At 45.8% G+C, this 24,803-nt stretch overlaps 1 protein-coding gene across 1 annotated transcript in view; it reads right to left on the bottom strand.

The window, feature by feature from the left end:
• STX8 (syntaxin 8) overlaps positions 1–24,803 on the bottom strand; it is a 106,608-nt gene that overhangs the window by 74,806 nt on the left and 6,999 nt on the right. Inside the window, exons 5-6 of the mRNA XM_064675639.1 lie at positions 17,908–18,032; positions 16,434–16,526 (exon numbers count right to left, since the gene is read on the bottom strand). Coding sequence (XP_064531709.1) covers positions 16,434–16,526; positions 17,908–18,032 — 218 coding nt within the window. The remainder of the gene's footprint in view (positions 1–16,433; positions 16,527–17,907; positions 18,033–24,803) is intronic.

Below are 24,803 nucleotides of genomic sequence, written 5' to 3'. Positions count from 1 at the left end.
CCTCTTAACCAGGAAGATGATGCCAGCAAGTGTGTCCACTGGGACTTGTGCAGTAGAAAAGAGTTCCTGGGCATTTTGTGCACGAAACTTGATTTACCTTCCCAGAGAGATGATCCCTGTAGGTGTCTGACAGGGTCAGGTTCACACCTGCACTTGGCCTTTGTAAACTGGAATGCTGATCACCCTTCAACTCAGTGTCACATCAAATACACAAAGATTATGATTAAAAAATATATATATAACCACCTTTAAAAAATACCAAAGAGGCAAAACTCCACACATATCACGAATTACATAATTCAGCTTGTTATCACACACGAGTTGAAAGCAGCATGAAGCACAGCAAGCCTGGCACGTGCTCTCTTTAAAAGGTTACCCAGCCCCTGTATTACTGGTTTTTTCTCCATTATTCACAAAAATCTGAAAGCTTCTCTTTCAGCAGGGACTAAGGAACAATTTTTACCTTCAGAATAAAAACATATAGAGACACAGATGTTCAGAGCAACTTGCCATCACACTTGCACTGTGACTGCTCAACAGAAGGCACAGTGAGAAATTTGCCTTATGCTTACAATAAAGCTCTAAGATTCTTTTAAATCAGCTGTGATTATTATATCTTTGGTTTATGTTTGTTTCTGAGGGGTGCAACCTTCTATCAAAACCTCTTGCCATTCTGTTCCAACACAAATTCCAGTTTGACAGAGCCAGTTAGGAAGCACAGAGCAGCTCTGGGGTTTGATTCCATTTCGAAGAGTTCCCTTATGCTTAGGAAGTGAAACAAAAATGTGCCTCTCCAACATCCAACTGCATGTGGGGGACAGATCACAAGGTGTTCTGTGCTGCACGTGGACACAGGTCAGTGCAAAAGGAGAATAAATCTGCTGGTTTCCTTTGTCTGACACTTTGTCTGAGAGAGAAAATCTGCTTCAAGAGCTCAGGGAGGTGGAATTGGTCCCCAACTCCAATGTCAGTCTCTCTCATTTGCCTCCTTGTTTTTAGAACAGCCTTCTAGGCAAGAAGTATAAAAACTGGCCCTCAAACTCTCTGGGAGGGTTTCTGGTCCTATCGACAACAAGAATTTGGGACGTGCTCACTGGCCACAAGCAGCAATGCCACATTTGTCATGCTTTATTTATTACTACCACTGCTAAAAAGCCAGACCAGAACTAATAAAATGCCCACAAAATGAGATGAAAAAGGAAGAGAGAAGCACAAACCATTGGTCCCCTCACCTCCTGGATTTCTAATCGTACTTTTTGGAAAACACAAAGACACAACATCAAGTAGCCCTTTCCCTTTTTTGTGGCCAGCAGGCCCAGGGCAGGGATTGTCCCTGTGCTGGCACTGTTGGGGCACCTCCAGTGCTGGGGCAGCTCTGGGCCCTCAGACAAGAGAGACATTGAGGGGCTGGAGGGTGTGCAGGGAAGGGAACGGAGCTGGGAAGGGGCTGGAGCAGCAGGAGCAGCTGAGGGAGCTGGGGGGGCTCAGCCTGGAGCAAAGGAGGCTCAGGGGGGACCTTCTGGCTCTGCAACCCCCTGACAGGAGGGGGGAGCCGGGGGGGGTCGGGCTCTGCTCCCAGGGAACAAGGGACAGGAGGAGAGGGAACGGCCTCCAGCTGTGCCAGGGGAGGCTCAGGTTGGACATCAGGAGGAATTTCTTCCTGGAAAGGGTGGTCAGGCCTTGGCAGGGGCTGCCCAGGGAGGTTTGGAGTCCCCACCCCTGGAGGTGTCCCAGGAAGGACTGGATGTGGCACTCAGTGCTCTGGGCTGGGGGACAAGGTCACAGGCTGGACTCAAAGATCTTGGAGGTCTTTTCCAACCTTAGTGATTCTGGGATTCCCAGAGAAGGCTGGAGGCCCCAGAAGAGGGGTCCAAAGACTGTACCTGCAAACAAGACCTTCCTTGCACACCCTCAGCTCCACTGCCCCGAGGTGATGAAGGGTTTTGTGCCCCATCACAGGAGTGGCTCTGTGGTGAGGAAAAGGAGCTTATTTTCTGCCAGCAGCAGCACCCCAGAGGCACCATCAGCCTACAGGTGCTGTGGGAGAACAAGTCCCAGCCAGCTTTTCCTCACCACCACCAAGATTCCACAAGCAGACCACCTTTCCTAACAGATGGTACCTGCACTTTAGAGCCACCCACTCCCTTCCAGTCCTGCATATCTGCAGACTCAGATATCAACAAATATCTGAGGGAGGGCCCCACAGCTGCCCAGCTGGCCCTGGAGGGGAGCAATACAGAGCTCAGCATGGAAAACCAGTGATCAGGTTCTATCTGCTGTCTCTAGGCTGGTCTAGAACCAGAGAAGTTGGAAAACACGTTTCTGACAGTGGAAAACAGAACTGGAAGGGAGGGATTAGACAAATCTTTGGAGTGACAATGAACTTGGGAAGAACATGAGGTCACTGAGAGCCATTTAGTAAAAGTAATTTTCAGTCAACACAACACCCAGCTGTGAAGAACCTCTGCTATGTGGGCTTCCACCTCCTCCATGCTCAACATCAGCACATATTCAACCTCTCAGCTTTAAAAGCACCAGCCTCTGTGGATGAAGGCTGGTCCTGGAACAGAGAGGAGGAATACACTGATTTTACACATAAACCCTCAGCCCTTCCCTCACGAAAGTCCTGTGGCCTCCAACTATGAAAGTAATTTTCCTTTCATTGAAAACACACCACCCACATTAGCCATAAGCAGAACTGTTACAGTTCCTATTGTAACAAAGCATCCAATGGAATTTTTTCCTTAAGAAGTGAAGTCACAACAGCTGAACTAGTGGAAAGTACTGCACTTGAGCTAAATAGGCTCAAATTCGAGTTTAAGCACCACTACAATTACTCATGATTAGTGAAGTACCATGAAACAGTGGGAAAACCCAGCTGGCCAACACTGACCCCAAATGCCACACAGATGCACCACCAGCAAGTGCATCATCCAGCCCCAGTCCTCGGCAGCTCTTTGATGATTTGCACATCAGTGTGTGCCCTGCTGGAGTCCTGGAATCTCAGAATGGTTTGGGTTGGAAGGGGTTTTAAAGCACTTCTCATTTGACCCCCTGCCATGGGCAGGGACACCTTCCACCAGCCCAGGTTGCTCCAAGCCCCATCCAACCTGGCCTTGGACACTCCCAGGGATGGGGCAGCCACAGCTTCTCTGGGCAACCTGTGCCAGGGCCTCCCCACCCTCACAGGGAAGAACTTCTTCCATGTATTCTGCACACAGAGCTCTTCTCTATCCACAGGCTGGTGCTCTGAGGCAGCTTGGTCCTAATAATAATTTCCAAGTGAAAATACTTATTTATAACAGACACTATTACATATAAAGTAGTCTATGTCCTGAGCTCAACCAGAAGGAAGCTTTCCTCCCAGTTTATCTGATTTTCTATTCATTTAAAATATCACATTTCGGAAAGGCCACTTCAGAGTTCAATTCACACTGCTAATCTTCTTTGGCAGAACCCCACGTTATCTACAAACACTGGTTGAAAACCCAATTGCAGCAATGTGATACCCACACCCCCGTTGCACAGCAACTGGATAACAGAGAGACATGGAAAAGGTTGATGTTTCAAAATAAGGGCAGGTAACAGAGTTATTAACATCAGTAAGATGCCAGGGGGATGGAGGAGTTCAAGAGGCAAGGAACATCAAAATGAAGAGGTGCCACCTCAGTCCCCCAGTTTGGCTTGGGGCACATTCCATGCCTGGAATGACCCTTCCCTGTGACACTGTCCTGCTCTGAATCCCACAATGCCAGAAGGCATCTCCTACTTCCTCTCCCTCTTCTCCATACTGCCCCAGCCTCTGAAGCAGGAACAAGGAAACATCCTACCCACCCCTGCAAGCCCAAGCACAGCTTGCTCAGGGGAATGTTAGCTGGAAAAAATGAAGCAGATAAATCAACAGATCTCTATTGGAGCATCTTCCAGGAGATTTCCCAGCTCAGCCAAGTCATGATGGATTTTTCCTCAAGCTAAGGACCATCTCAAAGGCTGGCATCAGTCCCCTCCACCACTCCCTATCTCAGCTACAGCAGAGATACTACACCTCTGCAATATAAGATTAATTAAAAAAGTTTCAACGCAGTAAAATAAATAATTTCCAAGTTTCTTGTCCAAATCACCATGTTTCCCACTATAATTCCCTCACATGAAAACAAAAAGCCCATGACAAACAACCAGTAAGAACCAAAAATCTTCTCTCCACCCCCAGAAGTTATCATAGTTCCTATTAGTTCCCCTACAGCTCCTTTGCCTTGCAGTGTTTGCAAAGGGAAGAGCTGGATCCTGATCCCTCTGCCCAGTGCTGCTGCAGGGCACCACAATTCCAGGACTGACACACAGATTTGGGGGGTTCTGTCAGTGGTAGTGGGTTGCCTTTTGCTGCTCTCTGTCAGCACTATAAATACAAAGGTCAGAAGCACACAGAATAAGCATTTGGGGACTTTATACCAAATGCTATCTTATTTTTATGCAGGGTTTGCCCAAACCAGACCAAACCCAACCTTCTGAAATCACTGGCAGGACTGGAGACTAATATTTCTTTCAGCATTTCTGCCCACACCAAGAGGAGTCGATGCAGCAGGTTGAGCTGAGCAGCCGTGGGGAGCCCTGGAGTCTCTGGTCCCCAGGCTGATCCATCAGGAATCCTCCTTCAGAACTGGGACCCCATGGCCTCACTATCTCAGAGCCAAATTCATCACTTTTTATCACAAAGGTATCTCTTGAATTCCTACCCCGAGCTTGGAAAAAGGCCGACAGGCCCAGATGTTTCACACTAAAGACTGGACTCAAACCAGCATTTTTCAGCAAACTTGGTTCTGCAAGAAAATTTCCAACCAAATTTTGAGATCAAGCATCCCTGGAGCTGCTTCAGCACAATGCAGCCAAAAGCCATATTTGATTGTGCCCCTGCACTTCGATGCCAGACACTTCATGTTGTGGGACCTTATGTACCATTTGTGATTTATTCCCTTCATGCTGAAGTGTTTCTTATAAAACTGCTCAGAGAAAGTAAAGAGGAATTTTGTCTCCTTCCACATCCAAGACCCAGACTACTGGAGGATCATTTCAGTTCTTGATGTCTGACAGCTGGGAGCAAAAACTACATCCCACAGACACCCAGAGCTCACCAGGGCCACAGGAAAGGACTGGAGTTGGGCAAGAAGGCAGAATATTTTTCACAATTCATGGCATGAACTGGATAATACCTGCATCAACTTATTTGGTTTGGGATGCACAGGGATAAAACACGTTTTAATATATCAGCAATTCAAACAAGAAGTTGACACTCAAGACTTATTCCACTCAAACTTGCCAGGAAGTTACTTCATTTTATTGTAATTTATAGTAATAGTTAATGTTTATAATAAGATAGTTAATAGTTAATAATAATAATTAATAGTTAAGAATAGTTATAGCACAACTGTTTCAAGTGATCTCAGGATGCTTTAAGCATTTCAAAAGAGTCCCATGCTTATGTCACATTAATTAAGCTTATGACTAAAACACAGCTTTAAGGAAGGAAGTGTTCCCAGCTTCTCCCTCTGCTTCCACCAAGTTGCCATGACCTGTGTACACTCTGATTTCAGTGTCTGAGCATGACCTGCCTTCAGTGGTGCCCAGTGACAGGACAAGGAGCAATGGCCATAAACTAAAATACATCAACTTCCACCTCAACATGAGCAAGAACTTCTCTCCATGGAGGTGGCAGAGACCTGGAACAGCTGCCCAGGGAGGGTGTGGAGTCTCCCTCTCTGGAGACATTCCAGCCCCACCTGGACAGATTCCTGTGTCACCTGCTCCAGGTGACCCTGCCTTGGCAGGGGTTTGGCCTGGGTGATCCCCAGAGGTCCCTGCCAAACCCTGCAACTCTGAGTCTGTGATTCCCAGCCCTGACCTAAGAGCAGATGTGACAAACATCTAAGCAGTGTTTAACCAAGCAGGAGAGCCACGTCCCCCACTCAAACACTGCACCACAGAGACCCATCCACATACCAACACTCAGAGCACCAGCTCTGTCCTGCTTCCTGCTCCTCCTGTGCTCAGAGCCCTGGAAGATGCTGCACTTCCCTGGCTCTGAGAGGTGCTGGTTCCCAAGGCCATTCCACATGTCCCATCTGTGTGTTGCAGAACAGATCAGCCAAGAACTGAACCTGCCTGTCAATGGCTGATCCATTTTCCATACAGATGCCACAAGCAGGTCTGTGTTTCAGGACTGACTCCAGAAGGGATTTTCCCCAGCACTACTGGGAGTTGATGGTATCCTTGCTGCATCCATCCAGGGTCCCACCTGCTGCAGCACACTTGAAATGTTTCCCTATATATCAGTCCCAATCCCTTCAGGATACAGGAAGGGTTGCCCTGATCAAGCCACCTCCAGCTCAATCCTGAGCTCTGGAATTAGCAGTATATCTGCTCTCCCACCTCACCTCAGCTCCATACCACTGCATCCAAACTCCTTTCCACACCACATCTACTGGGAATTAAACAAAAAGGTCTGACACAAATGAGACTAAAAACCCTCTGTAAAAAGCACCTCCCACAAATGCTACAGGCACAACTCTGGCACTTCAGCTTTCTTTAAACCAACACTTACAACTTCCATGACAAATCCACGCACAGTGTTGCACCTGTGAATTGATTCTATTGTCTCACCCCAACCCCAACTTTTTGGGAGCAACAAACTGGAATTGTGAGTTGTGTTGGACATCAGCCTAATGTGGAATAATTCAGCACCAGGGATTTTGGGCATGATAAGCCATAATCTCCAGAGGATTTGACAGGAGCATCAGAGAAGCAATATATTCTGCTCAGTGTCCAGGGGAACAGGAAAGATTGGACAGTTTCTCCATGAGAAGACAGGAGGAGAGATGAGCTGGATGCACACTTGGAGGTAATGGGAAAAGCAGGAGGATGTGCTGGAGAGCCCTCACCAGCCGGCTCGGTGGTGAGTAAACCCCGTTCAAAGCACTCCTCAGATTCCAGCAATACCTCACGATAACAACGTGCACAGAAACATGGTTTTCTTATTCTCCCCTGCACTGTAACCGTTCAGGTTTTGACCCTACAAGTTTTCTGGGAAATCTATTAAAAGCCTGTTAAGGCCCCACCAAAATCACCATGACGCAAGAGCATCTGGTTCCCACCAACCATGACTTCCTTTCAAGCCTGAATATCATCTTCTCTCCAATAATGCCTGGGCAAGCAAGTCACCCAGTGATGTGGGGCAGAGCAGTCACCTCCTTCTTCCCCACAAAACCTCAAAAACTCCTCTGAGAAGGGGAAGGCAGAGAGGAAGCACTAAAGTCAGAGCCTTTCTAAGTGTAAACTGAAGGAGAAACCCTTGAGCTGTATTTCACTGCCACAAATAGCAAATATTTAAAAATAAAACATTATTTTTAGCCTAAGTGGTGCTTAACAGCTCGAGAATAAAATATTGCCCAGAGACAGTGATATGTCATCATGTGAAAACGCTGAAACAGCCACGTCCTGTTCACAGTGAACACCAGCTCGGGGGAAGAAGAAGGCATTTGGGATCCTGTCTCCACCTTAAACCTTAAAACCATCCCCCATTCAGCCAAAAAACCTTCAGGAGAACGAGCCAGGTATAACACCTTGGTGCATCCATGAAGGTAAAATAAATAAAATTACACAGAAACTCCCATAACAGTTTCCTAGATCCTCTAGCAAAGGCTGTTCTGCACGGGACAATTTATCCCCTGCCTTTCTTTTCCAAAAGCAGCGACTGTAAGGTCAGGATATAGAATTCCAGCTGCTCCCAGACAGGTAGGGATTTACCAAAAAGGGGCTGTAAAGGAGAACAGACTGGGTTTGTGCCTTCCTGCTTCTTTACGACGCATGACAGACAGACACCCTAAAAAAGTAGGAAAGCAGGCTGGGAAAATAAATCCCCTCTCCATGGTCTCAATTTGAGATTTTCTGAACAGGGGAAAAGCTAAATTAACATGGAAAAAAATCATCAGAGTGTTGAAAAATCTACAATTACAGTTGGGTTTTGTTTTCTTTTTAAACAGTTTAAATCAAATGCCTGAAGCAGCAGATGGGAATCTCTCAGGTGCTAAAAGTTGAGGCTTATGTCCTTATTAGAGCTCTCCACAAGCCCTGCTAGGAAACTAAAGACAAGGCTTAACAAACACGATGTTTAAGATCATAATTCTTATCAGAAACGCCTGAAAGGCTTAAAAAAAAAAAAGCTGTAAACCCATTTTTCCTCGGCAGTAATTCCTCCAGCGTTTCTGATCACCGTGCAGACAGATGAAGGGAGACAGCTTCCCCCTCCCCACCGCGGGGTGGGTGAGGTAGGGATTGACTAACTGTGGAAAAATCCACATAATTGAGAAGACAAATGTTGAACAGTTATTTTATGGCTTGAACTGTTCAAGGAAAAAGGCTGCCCGTGCCAAGAGGCCAGACAGACTCATTGTGTGTGTGTGTGTGTGTGAGGACGCGGGAGCCCGGGCCCACGACACTTTTATCCCCAGCCAGGTTGTGCCTTGCTGGTTTATCTGTTTCTGTAAAGTGCTTCATCAAGCTGTAAAAAAATACTAAAAGTATCATCTCCCACTATTATGTGCACAGAGAGCAACAAAAATCCACACACAGGCTCGGTAGCATGACCCGCTATTGAGGCCGTTTGTTGCTTCCCACGAGGAGCCCTATTTTCAGTTGCTTTAAAAGGATGAAAAACTGCAACCACTCAGGCTCAAGATTCCCAACTTGGATGTCTGCTTCCAGATGGATTTAAAAAAAAATAAAATGAAATTAAAGTTTCAGCCAAAATATCCGAGCCATTTCAGAACAATGCCGTTTCTTCCACGCTAAGGTTCTCCAGTGGCCTCAGGAGCTGCAGAACCCCAGTGCTTCCACAGGGAGACACACAGAAGTTAGAGGGACAGGGAAAAGGACCCAGGAGGGGAACTAGTTGAGCAACAATGCTGGAATACTGACAGGTGGTTTCAAAAGTGAGGATTAGACACATTCAGGAGGGGAGATTAAAGATCAGCTCAATAAAAGCAGTAGAATGAGAAGTCTGAAGGAAGCCAAGTTGCAGAAGGGAAAGAAAAGAGAGCTAGAGAAGGTCACAGCAGGAAATAAGAAGTTGTCTAGTCCATCTCCAGCTCTAACTCAGCTGAAGCTCTCTTAAAGATGTCCCACAACAAGGCCTCCCCAACCTCCTCACACAGGCTCTGTTGCTGCTGTTTGAAGGATTTTCCTGCTTCTTTTGACCTCAACTCAATCCTGTCACCAAAAGCCTCCCCCCCCTTGAACCAGCTTGCTTCACTCTTCAAGAACCTTGTGTTCCCATCTCAGCCTTCTCTCCTGCAAACTCAGCTGCCCCAGCAGTTCCTCAATCCTGATGAATTAAAGCTTTAAATCACACTTGTGCTGACCCTCTGTGCCCCCACCAGGTCCCCGTCACCCTCAACACTGTGTCCTCCTTGGTGCCAAGAAGGAGCACATGTTCTTCAAACACCACTGGCTTCTCCACAGCCTTTTCCACACTACTGGTTCACCTTTAAGAGTTGACTTTATTCACTACACTCATCTGTATTTTGCCTACACCTTACAGAAAGGGTCACCCTTTGCAGGCAGCTCTTCAAAGGATGAAATCAGACGTAATTTCACTCTCATTTCTCAGGATCATTCAGAAGAGTTCTGGCACTACTCCCAAGGGAGCTGAAGTCTTTCCCATCTCTGTATTACATAGGAGGTGAGTAAACACACTTATACTTCAGCATCCCTGTCTTACCCACAGTGCTGAACAGAACCAGACAGACCCCACAGCCCAACTCCAGCCATGTTTCTATTCCACCTATGAACAGCCAATTCCTAAGTGTATTCATCCAGTCTACAACACACCTATTGAAGGTTAATCATTTGAACCCATGTTTCCATAGACTACTTACAAGAAAGTCTCATGCAACAGCATCAAAGCCATTCTAAAGTCCAAATGACACCTGATTCTTTCCCCCTACTCATAAAGCTCTTCCACAGAAAAATATCCAAAGCCGTTTGACACAACTGACTCTTACAAGGACATAGTGGGAGCTACCACAGACCTGTCATCTCCTCAGTGCTTACAAGGAGTGTTTTGCTGTCCCAGTTTGACTGGAAACCCATCCCACCAGAGCCTGAAGGGCAGCACGGAGATCATCACTCCTTATTCTTCCCTCTGCTGTCAGCAACCCTCTGTGAAGCCACAAGAAGACATCTCACACCTCCCTCCTGCTGCTCCACATCATCCAACACCGGTGAAATTACCCCGGCAGCTCCAGAGGTCCCTGTGTAGGTTCCCATCTGGCTGCTGACCCAGGCTTGGAGACAGATCCAGACTGCAGCAGCTTCCCTGCTTCTTCCAGCTTTATTTTTAAGAATACCAGGAAATTTCACAGATAAATAAACACTGGAAACACTGAAGCAGCAAAATCTTGTACTTAAAAGGTTAGGAAACACCCTAAATAATACTATTTTGTGTAGGTACTCTGAATTTACATTGAAAAATGTAACCTTGGTTTCCATCACCTGCTTCTTCAGCAGGCAGCACAGGCAGGGTTACTTCCTTGACAGATATGAAATAGATGGTTTTCTTCTCATCATCCAGCACAAGGCTGCATTCCTTATGGGCTGCATGCAACTCCAAGTCAGCTCTGAAGAGTTAAAAACTCCCTCCCAGACCTTCCCACGATGCCCCTCCTGACAGCAGGTACAAGTGTAGTTTGATTTTTGACAGCTTCCTTGGGAGATGAAACACTATCATCCCACCTCTGAAGGAAAACAGGAAAATTAATAGTTAAGGTTTATTTTGGATGTTCAGTAAAAGAGGGTTTGAACCTCTTTTTTTTTGAAAAGCCACATGCAAACCAAACCTTATCTATCCTTCCACACAGTATTTAATATATTCTCATATATTTCAGGGCATGGTTTAGTGGTGGACTTGGCAGTGTCAGGCTTACAGTTGGACTCAGTGATGTTAAAGGTCTTTTACAACTAAATGATTCTACATTCCTCAGTGGAGAGTTCCTCAATACTTCATGGGGGATGGACTAGATGATCCTTGAAGGTCCCTTCCAACCCACTCCATTCCATGATTCATTGCACCCAGAGCACAGCCTGCACCAAGTTCTGCCAAGTGCCAATGCCCAAAACCTCGGCAAACCAGGCCCTACAGTGCCAAGACAGACACACAGAGGGAATCACTTCTGGAAAAGCTCAGTTAAGATGAGTTAAACACCATCACAGGGAGCTGCTGGGCAGGAGCAGACAGTTTTATGCTCTAAGGCAACATTTATCTGCTGCTGCTGCCACAAAACCCTCTTACAACCCTTGCCTTACTCACTAAACGTTTTCCCACACCTGGAAGAAATGAGGCAGAGACCTTACAAATAGTTTTTGTCACCACAAATGCACAATTCAACCCCAGAAGAGATGGAGTCCTATGCACAAAATGAGGCAGGACATGCAGAAAACACCATGCAAATGTTTTAAGACTAGAAATACGTGCAAGAAGTGCCAGTAAGCTCAATTTTGGCATTCCCTGATTTCTGAGTGGGGAGCCTAAATATTGCACTATTTAGATCACTCATGACAAAAAGCAGTGTTTTAACAGGCAGGATAATTTTTCCCCCTTAGAAGGGTTAAACCCACCTAAACAAAATGCAATAAAGACAGAACAGTGCCCCAGTAACACTGAAGTTGTTTCTATTTCCACACAATAACCTCGGGAAGCAAAATTAAAATCGATCTGCATAGTATGAGGTCAGTCAGGCCACGGATGGTTATTTTACATCTGAATATCAAAAACATATGCTTCTCTATGGAGGTTTTTAGAAAAGCTGAACCTGCTGGTGCTCAGCCTTTCCCAAGGAATGCTGAACACCTCCAGAGCCCACCGAGCAGGACTGGAGCCATCTCCCAAGGGGGTCCCAGCATGCAGGGCTGTAACTCCGTAGGATGAGACCAGATCCTGTTTAGACAAGATGATGAACATTTCTAAAAATCTTATCTTCAATCATTTCTTATTTACAAATGAGTCCTAACAATGATGCAATGTATGCACAGCCCCACTGGTCTGAGTCTCATAACTCAAACATCTCCCATACACAATGGTAATTAGTTTGTATTATATTAACAAACAGAAATGTGAAACAACTGCAGGGTTCCTTTTTGATTATGCAAGAGATATGTAAATAATCTTTATAAGAAGCCCTTTACTGACCATGCTCTGACTGGGCTGTTTGCACCGGGAGTGATGGGCTCGTGGCTGAGCCCTGACCTGGGAGAGGGGAATCACATTCCTGGTGCTGTTTTCCATAAGTCTCTGCATCACCACAAATACTTTCACTCACTTTATTGATGATACAAGAATATTTCTCCATGTGTGTTTAGAGCAACAGCCAGACCAGGGCTCCAGTCTCAAGTATTTTGATGTCATGTGAGGGTAACAAAAATCACACGCCAGGCCGAGCTGAGTCCTCCGTGGAGGCTTTTGTGCCACCCACTGTGACCAGAGGTGACACAGCAACCTTGATTTGCAAAGCTATTATAAACAAAGACATAATGCTACAATTTTTGGTTGGTTTTGGAAATTTGACTTTGACAAGAAATTAAAAATGTTACATAACCATATAATTAAAGGATTATTATGAGAGATCATTTACTTAAAATGATGTTTTGGTTGAGAACATCCTGACTGTGCACAGCATTCTCTTAACCATTGAAAGGACATAAACAGTGTCTGGTTTTGCAGCTTATCTATTTATGAACTTATTTCTGCTCTGATACAAACTTTAAAGGACCTGGAAGCAAAAGGACAGTGACAGGGTAAAAATGCCAAACACGACAAATTTTGCAAGCTCCCATATTTGCCATCCATCCCAGAGTACTGCATTCTCATGCAAGCATGTCACAATGAGAAAACAACATCTCTATAAGGGTAAAACAAACAGCATTCACAATTTCTGAAAGCATTCTTCCACAATTATTGCACTAGATTAGATTGCCTCATCAACAGGGCCAGAGGCCATTTACACTATTTTCTTTCTTTTTTTTTTTTATGGAACAGATGAAAGGATTACAGAAAGTTTTCTGGGGCCAAATTTGGAGCTAATGATGGGAAAATTCTTTTGCTAATCCCCACTGCTAGCAGACTCCCGAGGCTGGAAAAAAACAATGTCTCCTGGTACCCTGCCTCTACTTTGCTCATCAGTGCAAAATACCCCACTCAGGAGGTTTGTAAAGGCCCACAGGATTTAAGCAGAGCCACAAAAAGTGTAGGACAGGGATATCCTGAAAACCTCAGTGAAGAAGGACATGAGACTCCAATTAAACCTTGGACACATGGCAGTGAAATCCAAGGATGGGATTCAATTGCTGTGCAAAGCAGCCACCTCCATCCCAGCCCAGGCTGGCTTTATCCTTGTGGGAAAGAGGCTTTTCCAGGACCTGCTGTGCCAGGCAGGCTGGGGGGATCCCACCTGGGCAATCCCTGCTGACTACAGAGGATGCTCAGAGTGGAAAGACGTGGAGCAAAGCGAGGTTGGTGTCACCCACCAACCCTTCCAGAGGGCACAGCAACCACCACAGCCCAGGGACACCCTCCTGCAAACCTCCAGTACTGCTCCTCCTCCTGCCTGTCAGCACAGCAGGGCAGGAAAAATAGATACAGCCAAGTAACCTCCCTTCCAAAGGCAAAGTTTAATCATTTTTCAGTCATTTAACAAACACAAAAGAATTCACATGTACCAACTCTACTCGAGAAGTAAACTTTGCATAATTAATCAGGATCCCTCAGAACTTGTACATCTGCAAATGCACAGCTACACCAACTGGCACTCGAGGGAAAATGCCTCTGGCCACCTCAGAGAGCTGGGAAGTGCAAGTATCTGCACTGAGCAGAGTCTGAGCTGCCAGGGAATGGAAAAAGCAGGTTGAGGAACAAGTTGTCTGGAAAATAAGTACGAAACTCCCTAAAATCTGATTCATTAATGGACATTATCAGCTCCCTCTGCATAAAGCCATATTTTATCATAATAACAGAACAAGCTAAAGGCACCTACTTAGTTGCAGAAGGTGGGAACATCCAAAGCAGGTCAGGGAGTGGAAGTCAAGCTTCCCACAGAACAGGCAATTTGGTGGAAAATTTGACTCAAAGAAAAAGAAATACTGAAGCAGCACTTAATGAAGATGAACTTCCCCTGCCTCCCCACAATACAGCCCATGCCATTATCACTCAGCACTAGGAAGGAAAGAGATTCCAAGGAAGGGGAAATTACAGGGCAGTTATCCTCATCAACCTGAGCGTGGAGCAGTGACACGGGCTTGGCAGAGAGCCTGAGCACAGTCTGCACATGGTTAAGCACAGGGCACGAAGCAAGATGTGCACAGGGAAAGCAGCCCCTGGAAAATATTGCAAGGGAGTTCAGCTTTTCCATGGTGCCAGTGGCAACAAAATGCCCAACCTTATCCCCCTGTATCTGCAAAAAAAATAAACCCCAAAAACACATGGATTGCATAAAGTCAGAGGAAACATGGGAGTTCCACTTGCCCAGCAGTGATGAAGCCAAGTGCTGAGTGATCTGCTCCCCCATCTGGAAAGTCAGGCTATTTCCCACCTATTTTGGACAGCTTACACATCTACAAATGACACTCTGTACATGGCTGGCAGGTTTTACGCTCATAGTTCTAGGACAGCGAGGAGCAGATCTCAGGATCCGAGCAGTCTTCTCAGGATCCGAGCAGCTTTCTCAGGATCTGAGCAGTTTTCTCAGGATCTGAGCAGTTTTCTCAGGATCTGAGCAGTTTTCTCAGGATCTGAGCAGTCTTCTCAGGATCTGGCTGCAGTCAGCACAGACAATCCTCACCATTTCTTACTCTGAGCACTCGGGAAAGTTTCCATGTTTCTCTAAAGAGTTGCCTGAAGCTCAAAGAAGAGCCCACATGAAAACACAAGACAGACAACATTGGCACTATTTGCATTATTTGTAAAAAGGAAGGTTAAATACATTCCCATTTCACAGATGTTTCGAGGCTCATTGCTAGAAGAAGTCTGGCACGTCATGGGGAAATGTGATGGTACAAAACAGTACCTTCAGGGTCCCAAAAACACACGGGTCTGGGGAAACATCCCCCACCCCCAACAGAGGGAAATGAGACACAGATCATGTATTTTCCTGATGAGAAACCAAGGTTTCACAGAGAATCAGTAAACATGCTCATGCTCCCCACCTGTTTTCTATTTAGAGCAAAAAAAGGCAATTAATATGACTTTTTAAGCAACGATTAGTAGAAGAAACCTACGAACAGAGATTCCTAATTGAAAATGTCTTTACTCACATGAGGCAGAGGATCAAAATATGACAAGACCACTAAGCTTAGTCTCTCCCAGCTGCACAAACCATTCCTTAACAACCTTCAGATTAATAAACAAAGACATGCTCTAGCCATTTCATCTCCCTCATGGATTTAGCTGCATACAAAAGGCAAACAGGAGAAAGTCACCCTCTGACTTAACTCCCCTTCAGAATGGGGCTCCCAAGTAGTACATCATGTTAATTTGGGAACCCCTCACTCTGAGCAGACACGCAGAGAGATACAAGGGGGGAAATTTCCCTGCAGGAAGAAGCTGATTTAAGCGTATCATTTATTAGCAAGTAAAAGGACATTTCCCCTCTCCGTGGTGAAGCACAACACAAGCCAAGGATAAGCCATATGGGTGAAGCCTTTGTGTGAGGGAGAAAGCTGGCAGGGCTCCACGGCTCTAATTGAACTATTACCATATTGTAAGAAATGAAAAAGTCAGGAGGGCTGGAGGATCTGCTCTCCCAGGGCCAGTTCATGTCATGTGGACAATTAAGTGAGTAACAAAGCGTATTCACCAGGAGAGCAATTCCACCATTTGGACACTGGCTTGTTTTAAAGAACATGGGTGCTCTTCTAGTTCAATATTGCACTTAATTTGACACTTGCTGCCATGAAACCTTCCAAATCCAAATCATTTGTAGCAAACAATGCAACATTTCTCCTTTAATTGCAGGCTCAAGACTCTCCCATGTAGTTAATAAGGAAAGACACGGAACGAAAACGCTCAAGTGAAACCCTGCAACACATAAAAGCTTACCATAAAAACTGTCATAAAACAGAAAAATGCAAAAGATTAAGTACAAAATTAATTTTGCTCAAAAGACAGGCTTGGGAAAAACTTTCCAAGCGTTAGACACTGCACACACACAACTGGGACTGGAGGGAAACACAATAAAACCAGGTGATGAACAGAGAGAATCTGCAGTGGTTGCTCATAAATAAACTTTACAGTGTCATCTGGTTACTTTGTGGGCAGAGAGAAGTGGAGTTGTATGAGGAGTGAAAAAAAATAAATCCCAGTCTTACAAAAAAGTGAGGCAAAATCTTGTTCTTACCATTCTGTTCATCCAGCTCATTCCCAATTTCCTGTCCCATTTGCTTTTGCCGTGATATGATTGAAGAAAGAGCATCAAGTCCTGCATCTTGTTCTGCACCAGAAAAATATATCAGATTACATGAAAAAGTTGCTGACACAAACTACGTAGAAGTGAATAAAAAGATCCACCCTGTGCTTAGAGAGCTAAAATGTATTAAGTAAAATACATCAACACAACATGAAAACTAATCATTATGGGAACAGCGCTCTTAAAATAATGGAAATGATGGGTAATTAATTCCTCTGCTCTGGTTGGGACACTTTACTGAGGGTCCCAAAAGAAAAAAGAAAATAAAATCCAAGAATTCAACATTCAGTTGTTACTCAGTCATAAATGCAGGGGATTTTCTGGCACACAGAGTGAGCTCCTGATTAGCCTTCTTAAATTTTCCAAGCAACTTTTAACACGGATAAAAGAAAACAGGTGATGCAAACACCAAAGAATTCAAATGGCTTTTTAAAGCTGCAAGAGGATCCAAAATGTGTGAGAGAGCCTGAGGGAGAGGGGACACAGGGGGCAGATAAAACTGATGTGCTGCCACCTCTGCAGACACTCCTTTGTGAGGAACTGCCAGTCTGTTGGCACCACATAGGCCTCAGGAAGCCCCTTATCCAAAATGTGCAGCTCTCCTTGCCCAAATCTGCCAGGAAGTGGCACAAGAAGAGCTGCAGGAGGCTGGAGGGTCGGTGCTCTGACCACCTGCACAGCAGTGATGCTGCACAGAGCAAGACTGGCAGTGGCTGCACTCCAGGATGGGCAGGACCCCCTTCCCTTCAACAGGATGAAGGTCTGGTCCCCCAACACCTCTTTCAGCCTCCCTTTAATTACTCATGGTGTAATTAAAAACTCAGGTTGAGGTTTCTTCTGGACCATCCAGACAGAGCTCAGAACACCTGAGCAGCATCTACAGCAGCCATGAAGGCTGAAGTGGGTCTTATCTGGAGTCTGATTTCATTCAGTCACTTCCAACACTTTGATTGCATGGAAATGACCTCATTAACCACCTGATGTCCTCAGGCTGAGGTTTTCCAACACTTCCAAAGTTACAGATTCCTTAAGGATGCTGAGGGCCAAAATCTAAAGACTCCTTTTGGATGAGTTCATTCCCACCTTGTTCCAACTCAACAATCCATCTCATGCACCCACCAACACCACTACACCCAGTGCAATTACTGTGATCACCACTGCAAACCAAAACCATGAACATGGTCAAAATCAGGTCTTTCAAAATTTGATTTAAGAAGATGCTTCTAGTTAAGAACATGGCAAGCACAATGCTGCTCCTGCCAACACAGAGAACATCCACCTGGAACTGTTATGTTTGACAACTCCAGATAAGAAAACTCCAGCACAGGTGGGGGTGTTGATATTCAAATAAGGGCTCCTCTCAGAGTGCCAGAGATGCTCACAACTATCACAAAGACTCCTGTACCTTCTATGATCCTTCTCTGCTGCTGCCTGAGATCATCAAAGCCAAGCCCTCTGGTTTCCTCCGGTTCTTCCAAGAGCCACGGGTTGGTGACACCTCGTTTGACCCCTCCTGTCATTAGGCTGGATCTGAAAATAACTTCAGTAAGTAATTTTCAACACAACCCCCCCCCCTTGTTGTATAATTTGCCCCTCCCAGAGAGGCTGACAGACAGCAGGACAAGCATTTCCTGCACTCCATGGGGTTCTCTGCAATCCCAGAAGAAATCAGACAGGAAAGAATCCCACGATCTCCAATAACAAATCCATCTCACAGGCCCCATAACACTGCCACTGGAAGTGGTAAGGAAGGAGAGAATTCATTTTGCAGTGAATAATCAAAGTACAGAGTGAAATGTACCACATATTGTATAATACATTGAAATGTATACCATGTACTGTATCATATATTGAAATGTATACCATATACTGTATCATATATTGAATGTGCACAATGTATTGTATAATATATCCATATCAAATGGTGTTTGCAGGTAGAACACACAGCATTCAAAACTGCCACAAAAAGAATGTATATTCCTGTGTTTGAAAACACAAACTTATAAAAACACTGCTACAGACTCAAAGCTTCCAACAGTAAAAGGATGCATTCTGCTAATACAGATGAAAATCAGATGAGACTTCTAATTCCCTGCAATCCTGACTAAACCTCAACAGCAACATTCCTGTATTTCAAAAACTGGTGATGGACATCACACAGCTCCCCTCCTACACTTCCTAATCTGGCATCAACCTGAACAAGAAGCCAGGAACACACACTTTTGAATGAAAAAATAATCAAATGATGGGTTTTCTTTTAAAAGAATTATGACTTGAGGTTGTTCATGTTACAGACAGTTCCCTGGTGACAATGGAAACCAAATTCTCCGTGTTCAGGGCACATAAATCCAAGCAGTAAAATGAAACACCACTTAAGTATTTTTCTCAATACCAGATTTCTGGTTTCTGCCTTGTAGCTCCTCATGGGTTTCTCCTACAAGACAAATCTTGTATGAGAGACTGAGAGTCACCTAAACCCAGAACTGCAACTCAGGTTTGGGGACAAGTCGTGGTAAGATTTGCTCCTCCACAGCAGATTTTGCTCTCTGCTTTGTTTTTCAAACTCTGTTTTTTATTCCCATTTTACCTTTTCCCTGTTCTTTCCCAAAGCAACTCCACAAAGAACACAAGAACAGAGAGTGCTTTCAGGGTCTCTCAAATTCTCAAGTTTTTTAATCACACTAAGAGCTAAGTTTATATTTTGTAATTGTTTTGCTTGTTCAATCGAGTCCAGGTCCTCCTCCCTGAGCATTCTGTGGCCAGAGCCCCGTGTCAGGAGTTCACCCTGCACGAGGATCAGCGGGGCCAGGAGGGGCCAAGAACCTGCTGACACGGGCTCAGACTGAAGGGATCCAAGCACAGCCCAGAACCTGTGTCGGAGTTCCTGGAGGAATTGTGGTGAACTGGGGACATCTCCTGGCCGGGAGATGGATCAGCACTGCTGGAAAATAACCCGGCACTGAGTGAGTCCAGGCACACTCCCCACCACACTCACAGCCACACGTGAGAGCTCTTCACCTCTTCTCACTGAACATCATAGTGTGGTCATGGGACTTCATTTCCTTATTTGTCACAATAAAACAGGAATATTTTTGCTAGAAGCAACTAAAAACCACTTATTGTAAACCACAGCATCTCCCTTAAGCACCCTGGTGATGCTGAACATCAGAGCACACCCAGCCTGCCCTGCTGTGCCACAACCAGCTGGATGTCTTGGGCAACAGCACAGAGGAGCTGGGATTCTCCTGTATTCCAGTCCTTCACACCTCCATTAAAACTTACAGGTACTTATCAAGGCTGGGAATCTGGCTTGGTTAGACAAAGACACACACACCTGAAATGCAGTTTTACACATCACCTGGCTTTCTTCATTGCTTTGGGGGATTAAATATGCTCTTCTCTTTCCTAGTCTCACAACTGCCACCAGGTTCACAATGGAACACGATGGAAACTGCACTTCTGAAGGTGGAAAAACCATTTCAGTCGACCCAGTTCAGCAGTTCAATTAGCAAGGATACAAAATCCAGGGGAACATCTGACAAAATTACTTAACTAAAGCAAACAGAACATAAAGCTCTCTGCTTGCTAAAAAGAGCACAACTATTTCTGCCCGTTAAAAAAAAAGCCAATGCAAGCAAATTTGCAATAATTTGCAGTGCTCGCTGCCTCCCTCCCCCCAGTGATCTGCCCTGTTCTTGTAGGTTGGGTCATGACAACGGGTCTGCTCGTTACAATAATCTTTTTGACATGTTTGGTAACTACCTTCCCACACAACACAGCAGAACTTCCTCCTTCCTCTGATCTTCCCCTGTTTCGCTTTGGTGGTGTGAAGATTAAAGCTTATCCAATTAGCCACCCACTGCCTCCGCCAAGTTAATCACGTAAATCTTGGAAACCGTCACAGAGCAGTGGAGTGTGGGGATGGCTTTTGATTATAGGAACAGATTTAACTAATTACAAGGCTCAGCAATGCACCCAAGTATAAAAGATGATGGGGGTTAAAATCAGGGAGCTATGTCACCGCTTAACAAGGGAGGGCTTATCTTCCAGAGGGCATTGTTTCACTGGTAATTCTTATTACACTTCCCAAGTAACTTAGATTAGTCAACCAGCACTTACTTTAGACCAGGGCCACACATCGAGGCTTAGACCGATCAGCAAGACTGAGTTTTAAACAAAACCTGGGTCATATGACAGCTGGGTGGATGATCACTTGAACATTCCCTTAACGACACTGTCCCAAACTGGGGGCTTTGAAGCACCCAGGGCACCTCAGCTTGGCTTCACAGGTCAGTGCCCACGGCGACAGGGAAGGGCCAGGGCATCCTCTCACTTACGGTTTCACTGCTCACACTGCCAGGCAGGGTGTTTTTAGGAGGCTCCAAGCTAATAAATAAAACAAGTATCATTTTAAAGCACAAAACAAAAGCACTCTCTCTCCCTCTAAAAAATCTAGGAGAAGCCACATGAGCACAGGCACTTCCAAATCCCTCCAGTTACTATCCCAGGTGGAGATTTCCCCAAAAGAAGGGGCAGCATTCCCTGCAGGTGGCAGAGGACCTCTCAGCCCCACCAGCACAAGAACTGGTGTTCACATGTTCAAGGAAATGCTGTGTTGCTCTTGACACCATTTACCTGTGGTTGGGTTAACTGGTCCCACTGGCTTCAAGGGCTGGGAGCTGCACATGCTGGCTGCCCCATGGTAGCTCTTGCTGAAGGTGCTTTGTGCCACACAGCTATGAAAAGTTTTCTATCTTCTTGAGAAATTCCAAGAGAAATCAAGAAAGGCCAGTTAATTTGTTTGTTCTCTGGTGACTGACATGCACAGTCTGTTGACCTGGTCAGACAGGAGGAGGAATATTTCAATTCCTTTGTCCTCACAAATGTGTAAAGTCTCAAAGAAGTTCGACGTGTGATTCCCAGAAAGCCAACATTTCTGGTTGCTTTTTCCACTTCTGCTTTTCAAATGGTGTGAATCCACAGGGAATTCTGCCCCATTCCAGTCTCTGTTACAACAACCTGCACAGATCTCTCTCCAAGGAGAAAAGAGGGGAGAAGATACTGAAATTGCTACTGAAAACCAATTAAAGGAAATTTAACTGACCCTGCTCAAGGGGAGTCACGTCAACAGCACAACCTTTCCCCTGGAAAACTCCAGTTGCATCTTAATTAAGGCTGACAGGCCGGAAGGTAAAGGAATGCTGTCCCAAAGGAATGGAGTGTCCTGCCCCGTGTGCTGGCCCCAGTTGTCACTTGGGATCAATACTGGAGCATTAACAAACTGTACTGCACAACCAGGAACAGCTTTACAGCAGCTTTCAAAGGAGGGAAAACTCACTGAATGGTGACCGAACACAAACGCAGATTAATTCTGTGAAACCCTCCCAGCTCCAGGCCATGGGCACAGCAAATATGTGATCAGTGGTGCAAGAAGGTTAATGAAAGGAAGGACTGCTGGAAAAGTGTGTGCTGTCACATCAGAGATGGATTAGATACGGAAAACCAGCCCCAAACCCGGGACAAGTGTCACTGCAAGAACTTCATCAAACAACAGGTGCTGATTTTTCTAATGCAGGGGAAAAGCTGAGGCTCAGCCTCAGACACAGCCCAGAGTGGGCTCTGCCTCCCAGGGAAACCCAAAGCTGGGCCACAACTCTGCAAGGATTTTAAAGGACCCCTGAGCTGGCAATGGCAGCTGAACCCCATGGAATGTGTGGGCTCTGAGCCCCAGACCAGCTCCTTCCAGCTCCTTCCAAGCCCTTTCCAAACTCCTTCCCTACCAACCCACACACAGGCCAGGCTCAGGCAAGAGAGGAAGGTTGGACTTACTGGCACAAGATCCAGCCCCTGACTATGTCTCTGCCTGCACCTCTGAAAACAAGACCCAAGAGGGAGACTTTGGAAGGGGTGTGAATTCACCAGACAGAATAGTTGGAGTAATTTTATCCATTTTTAATAAGAAGTTAAAAGAGAACTATAAAACAGCAAGTATTGCAACACTAGCATAGAAATACTCTCTCTGATGTTATCTTGTGCTGGAAAATACTGGTTTCCCTGATCATTTCTAATGGAGCATGAAATTATTGTGGGATTTTGATGTTTTCCTCCTGTTTGCCTTGACACCTTCTTGCTTGAATCCTCACCCTGTGCCTGCTCCACAGAAGTACCATGACAACCATGACAACACTGTCTTGCCACAGCAGGGATGGCCACACTTCCAAAGGTCACATCACAGAATATCATACAATATCACAGAATCACAGAATTTGGCCAGTTGGAAGGGGCCCACAAGGATCATATCAGTTAATGGACTGCTCAGAGCAGGGGACACAAAAGGGCTTTCTCACATCACAGTCCCTGTAAACATTTTGCCCACTTGTTATTTCCCATGTTGTGGTTGACTCAGCGATAGGTGTAAGAGCCACCACACCAACTGGGTCTGCACAGGGCTCTGGAGAATCCAAACCTCAAACAATTGCTGTATTCCATCAAAGTCTGCAGCTTTATGACCTGCAGCACGTGCTGCACTGATGTCTGGTTATGCAAACATGACAAACAAATCACAATCACAAATCACGGGATGGTTTGGGTTGGAAGGGACCTTAAATTCCCACTCCACCCCCTGCCATGGGCAGGGACACCTTCCACTAGCCCAGGCTGCTCCAAGGCCCGTCCAACCTGGCCTTGGACACTTCCAGGGATGGGGCAGCCACAGCTTCTCTGGGCAACAAAGGCAGCACAGGCAGTAACAAACACCAACACTAGAGAAGGAGAGCACTGAAACCAACCCCTACACCACGTCACTGAACAGACCCTCACAAAACACAAATACAGATGTGAATGCAGAAAACTATCAGCTGAACTTTGAGTATCTCTTCTACTTGCTCCAAGATACACAAAGAAAACAAACTGGAAGAAAAAAAAATCTTATTTTCAGCCATTGTGGTAGGACACAACACTCACACTGGTACCCAATTTTTTACTACACAATAGCTTCAAAGTTGTCTCTGGCACAGCACAGCACTGATTCTCAAAGATATCTACAGGGAGGGGGCAGAGGATGGAGCAGGCTCTGCTGGGGGGGCCCAGCAATGGCACAGCAGGAACGGGCAGGAACTGATGCCCAGGAAGCTCCACCTGGACAGGAGGAAGAACAACTTTGCTGGGCAGTGACCCAGCCCTGAACAGGCTGCACAGGGAGGGGGTGGAGTCTCCTCACTGGGGATATTCCAGACCCCTCTGGACACAATCCTGTGCCACGTGCTCTGGGATGACCCTGCTGAGCAGGGAGTGGGACCAGTAACCCACTGTGGTCTCCCCCAGCCTGACCCAGTCTGGGATTGTGTGAACATCAGAAAAAAGGCTCACATATTGCCTCAAAAGTGCAAGGACTTAAAAGTATATGAAGTTTTTTTCTAAGACTGAGAAAGGGGAGAAACTTCCTCAGGAGGGCTCCCTCCCACAGGTGACCTTCCAAGTGCACAATGCAAGGCTGTACCTGCTGCAGAAAGGGGCCAGTGAACACAGTGTGTTAGGAAACGCTGCCACTCAGAAGCACAAACTAAAAATTAAAAGAAAAATCCGCATTTCTATTGCATATGCACACTGCAGCAGCACAGTCCCACTCCTCAGAGGCAGGAGCTGCAGCAGGGCTCAGCAGAGGGGAGGATGCTCTGCTCAGCCACAGAGTGACCCAGAGCACACAGGGAACTTTGTGCAGGGCTCCCAGAGCACCTGGACCCACAGCAGCCTCAGGGCTCTGATCCCACACATCACCAAAATGGGTGCCTGGGCCCAAAAGCCACGAATCATTGAACATTTCTGAGAAAGGATGTTCTCTTTTTTAAAAATATGAGGTTTTAAAATGAAATTTTACCAGTTACACTCAAGAGTAACCTCATTGACCCTGGAAACAGAGCGAGCTCTGCCCTCAGAGACTCCAGCTCCGTTTCTCCTCTGCAGGACAGATCTCCTGAATGTGCAAAGGAAAAATTAGGAAGAGCAAATGCAATTATCTGTGCTGGAGTTTAGCCAAAATGGGTAACTCTCACATGGAGCAGTACTGGTGACCTGTGTGGGGTCAGCAGACAGGTAAGTCACACTCTGACAGGGGGGGTTCCATTTTTTGCATGAGTGTTTGCTCAGGGATCAAAGCAGATCACCCAGGGAACCATGAGGATGTGACTGAGGCTGTCCCTCAACACCTGCCACTTCAATTCCAACATGCCACGGCACAAATCCTGTGCTAAGGTGGCAGATCCACTACTATTTCCTAGAAAGGAGGAAATGGCAGCTTCATTT

The sequence above is a fragment of the Pseudopipra pipra genome, chromosome 19 (assembly GCF_036250125.1).
Source record: "Pseudopipra pipra isolate bDixPip1 chromosome 19, bDixPip1.hap1, whole genome shotgun sequence".
Lineage (NCBI taxonomy): Eukaryota > Metazoa > Chordata > Aves > Passeriformes > Pipridae > Pseudopipra > Pseudopipra pipra.
This window is presented reverse-complemented; position numbering and strand designations above follow the sequence as displayed.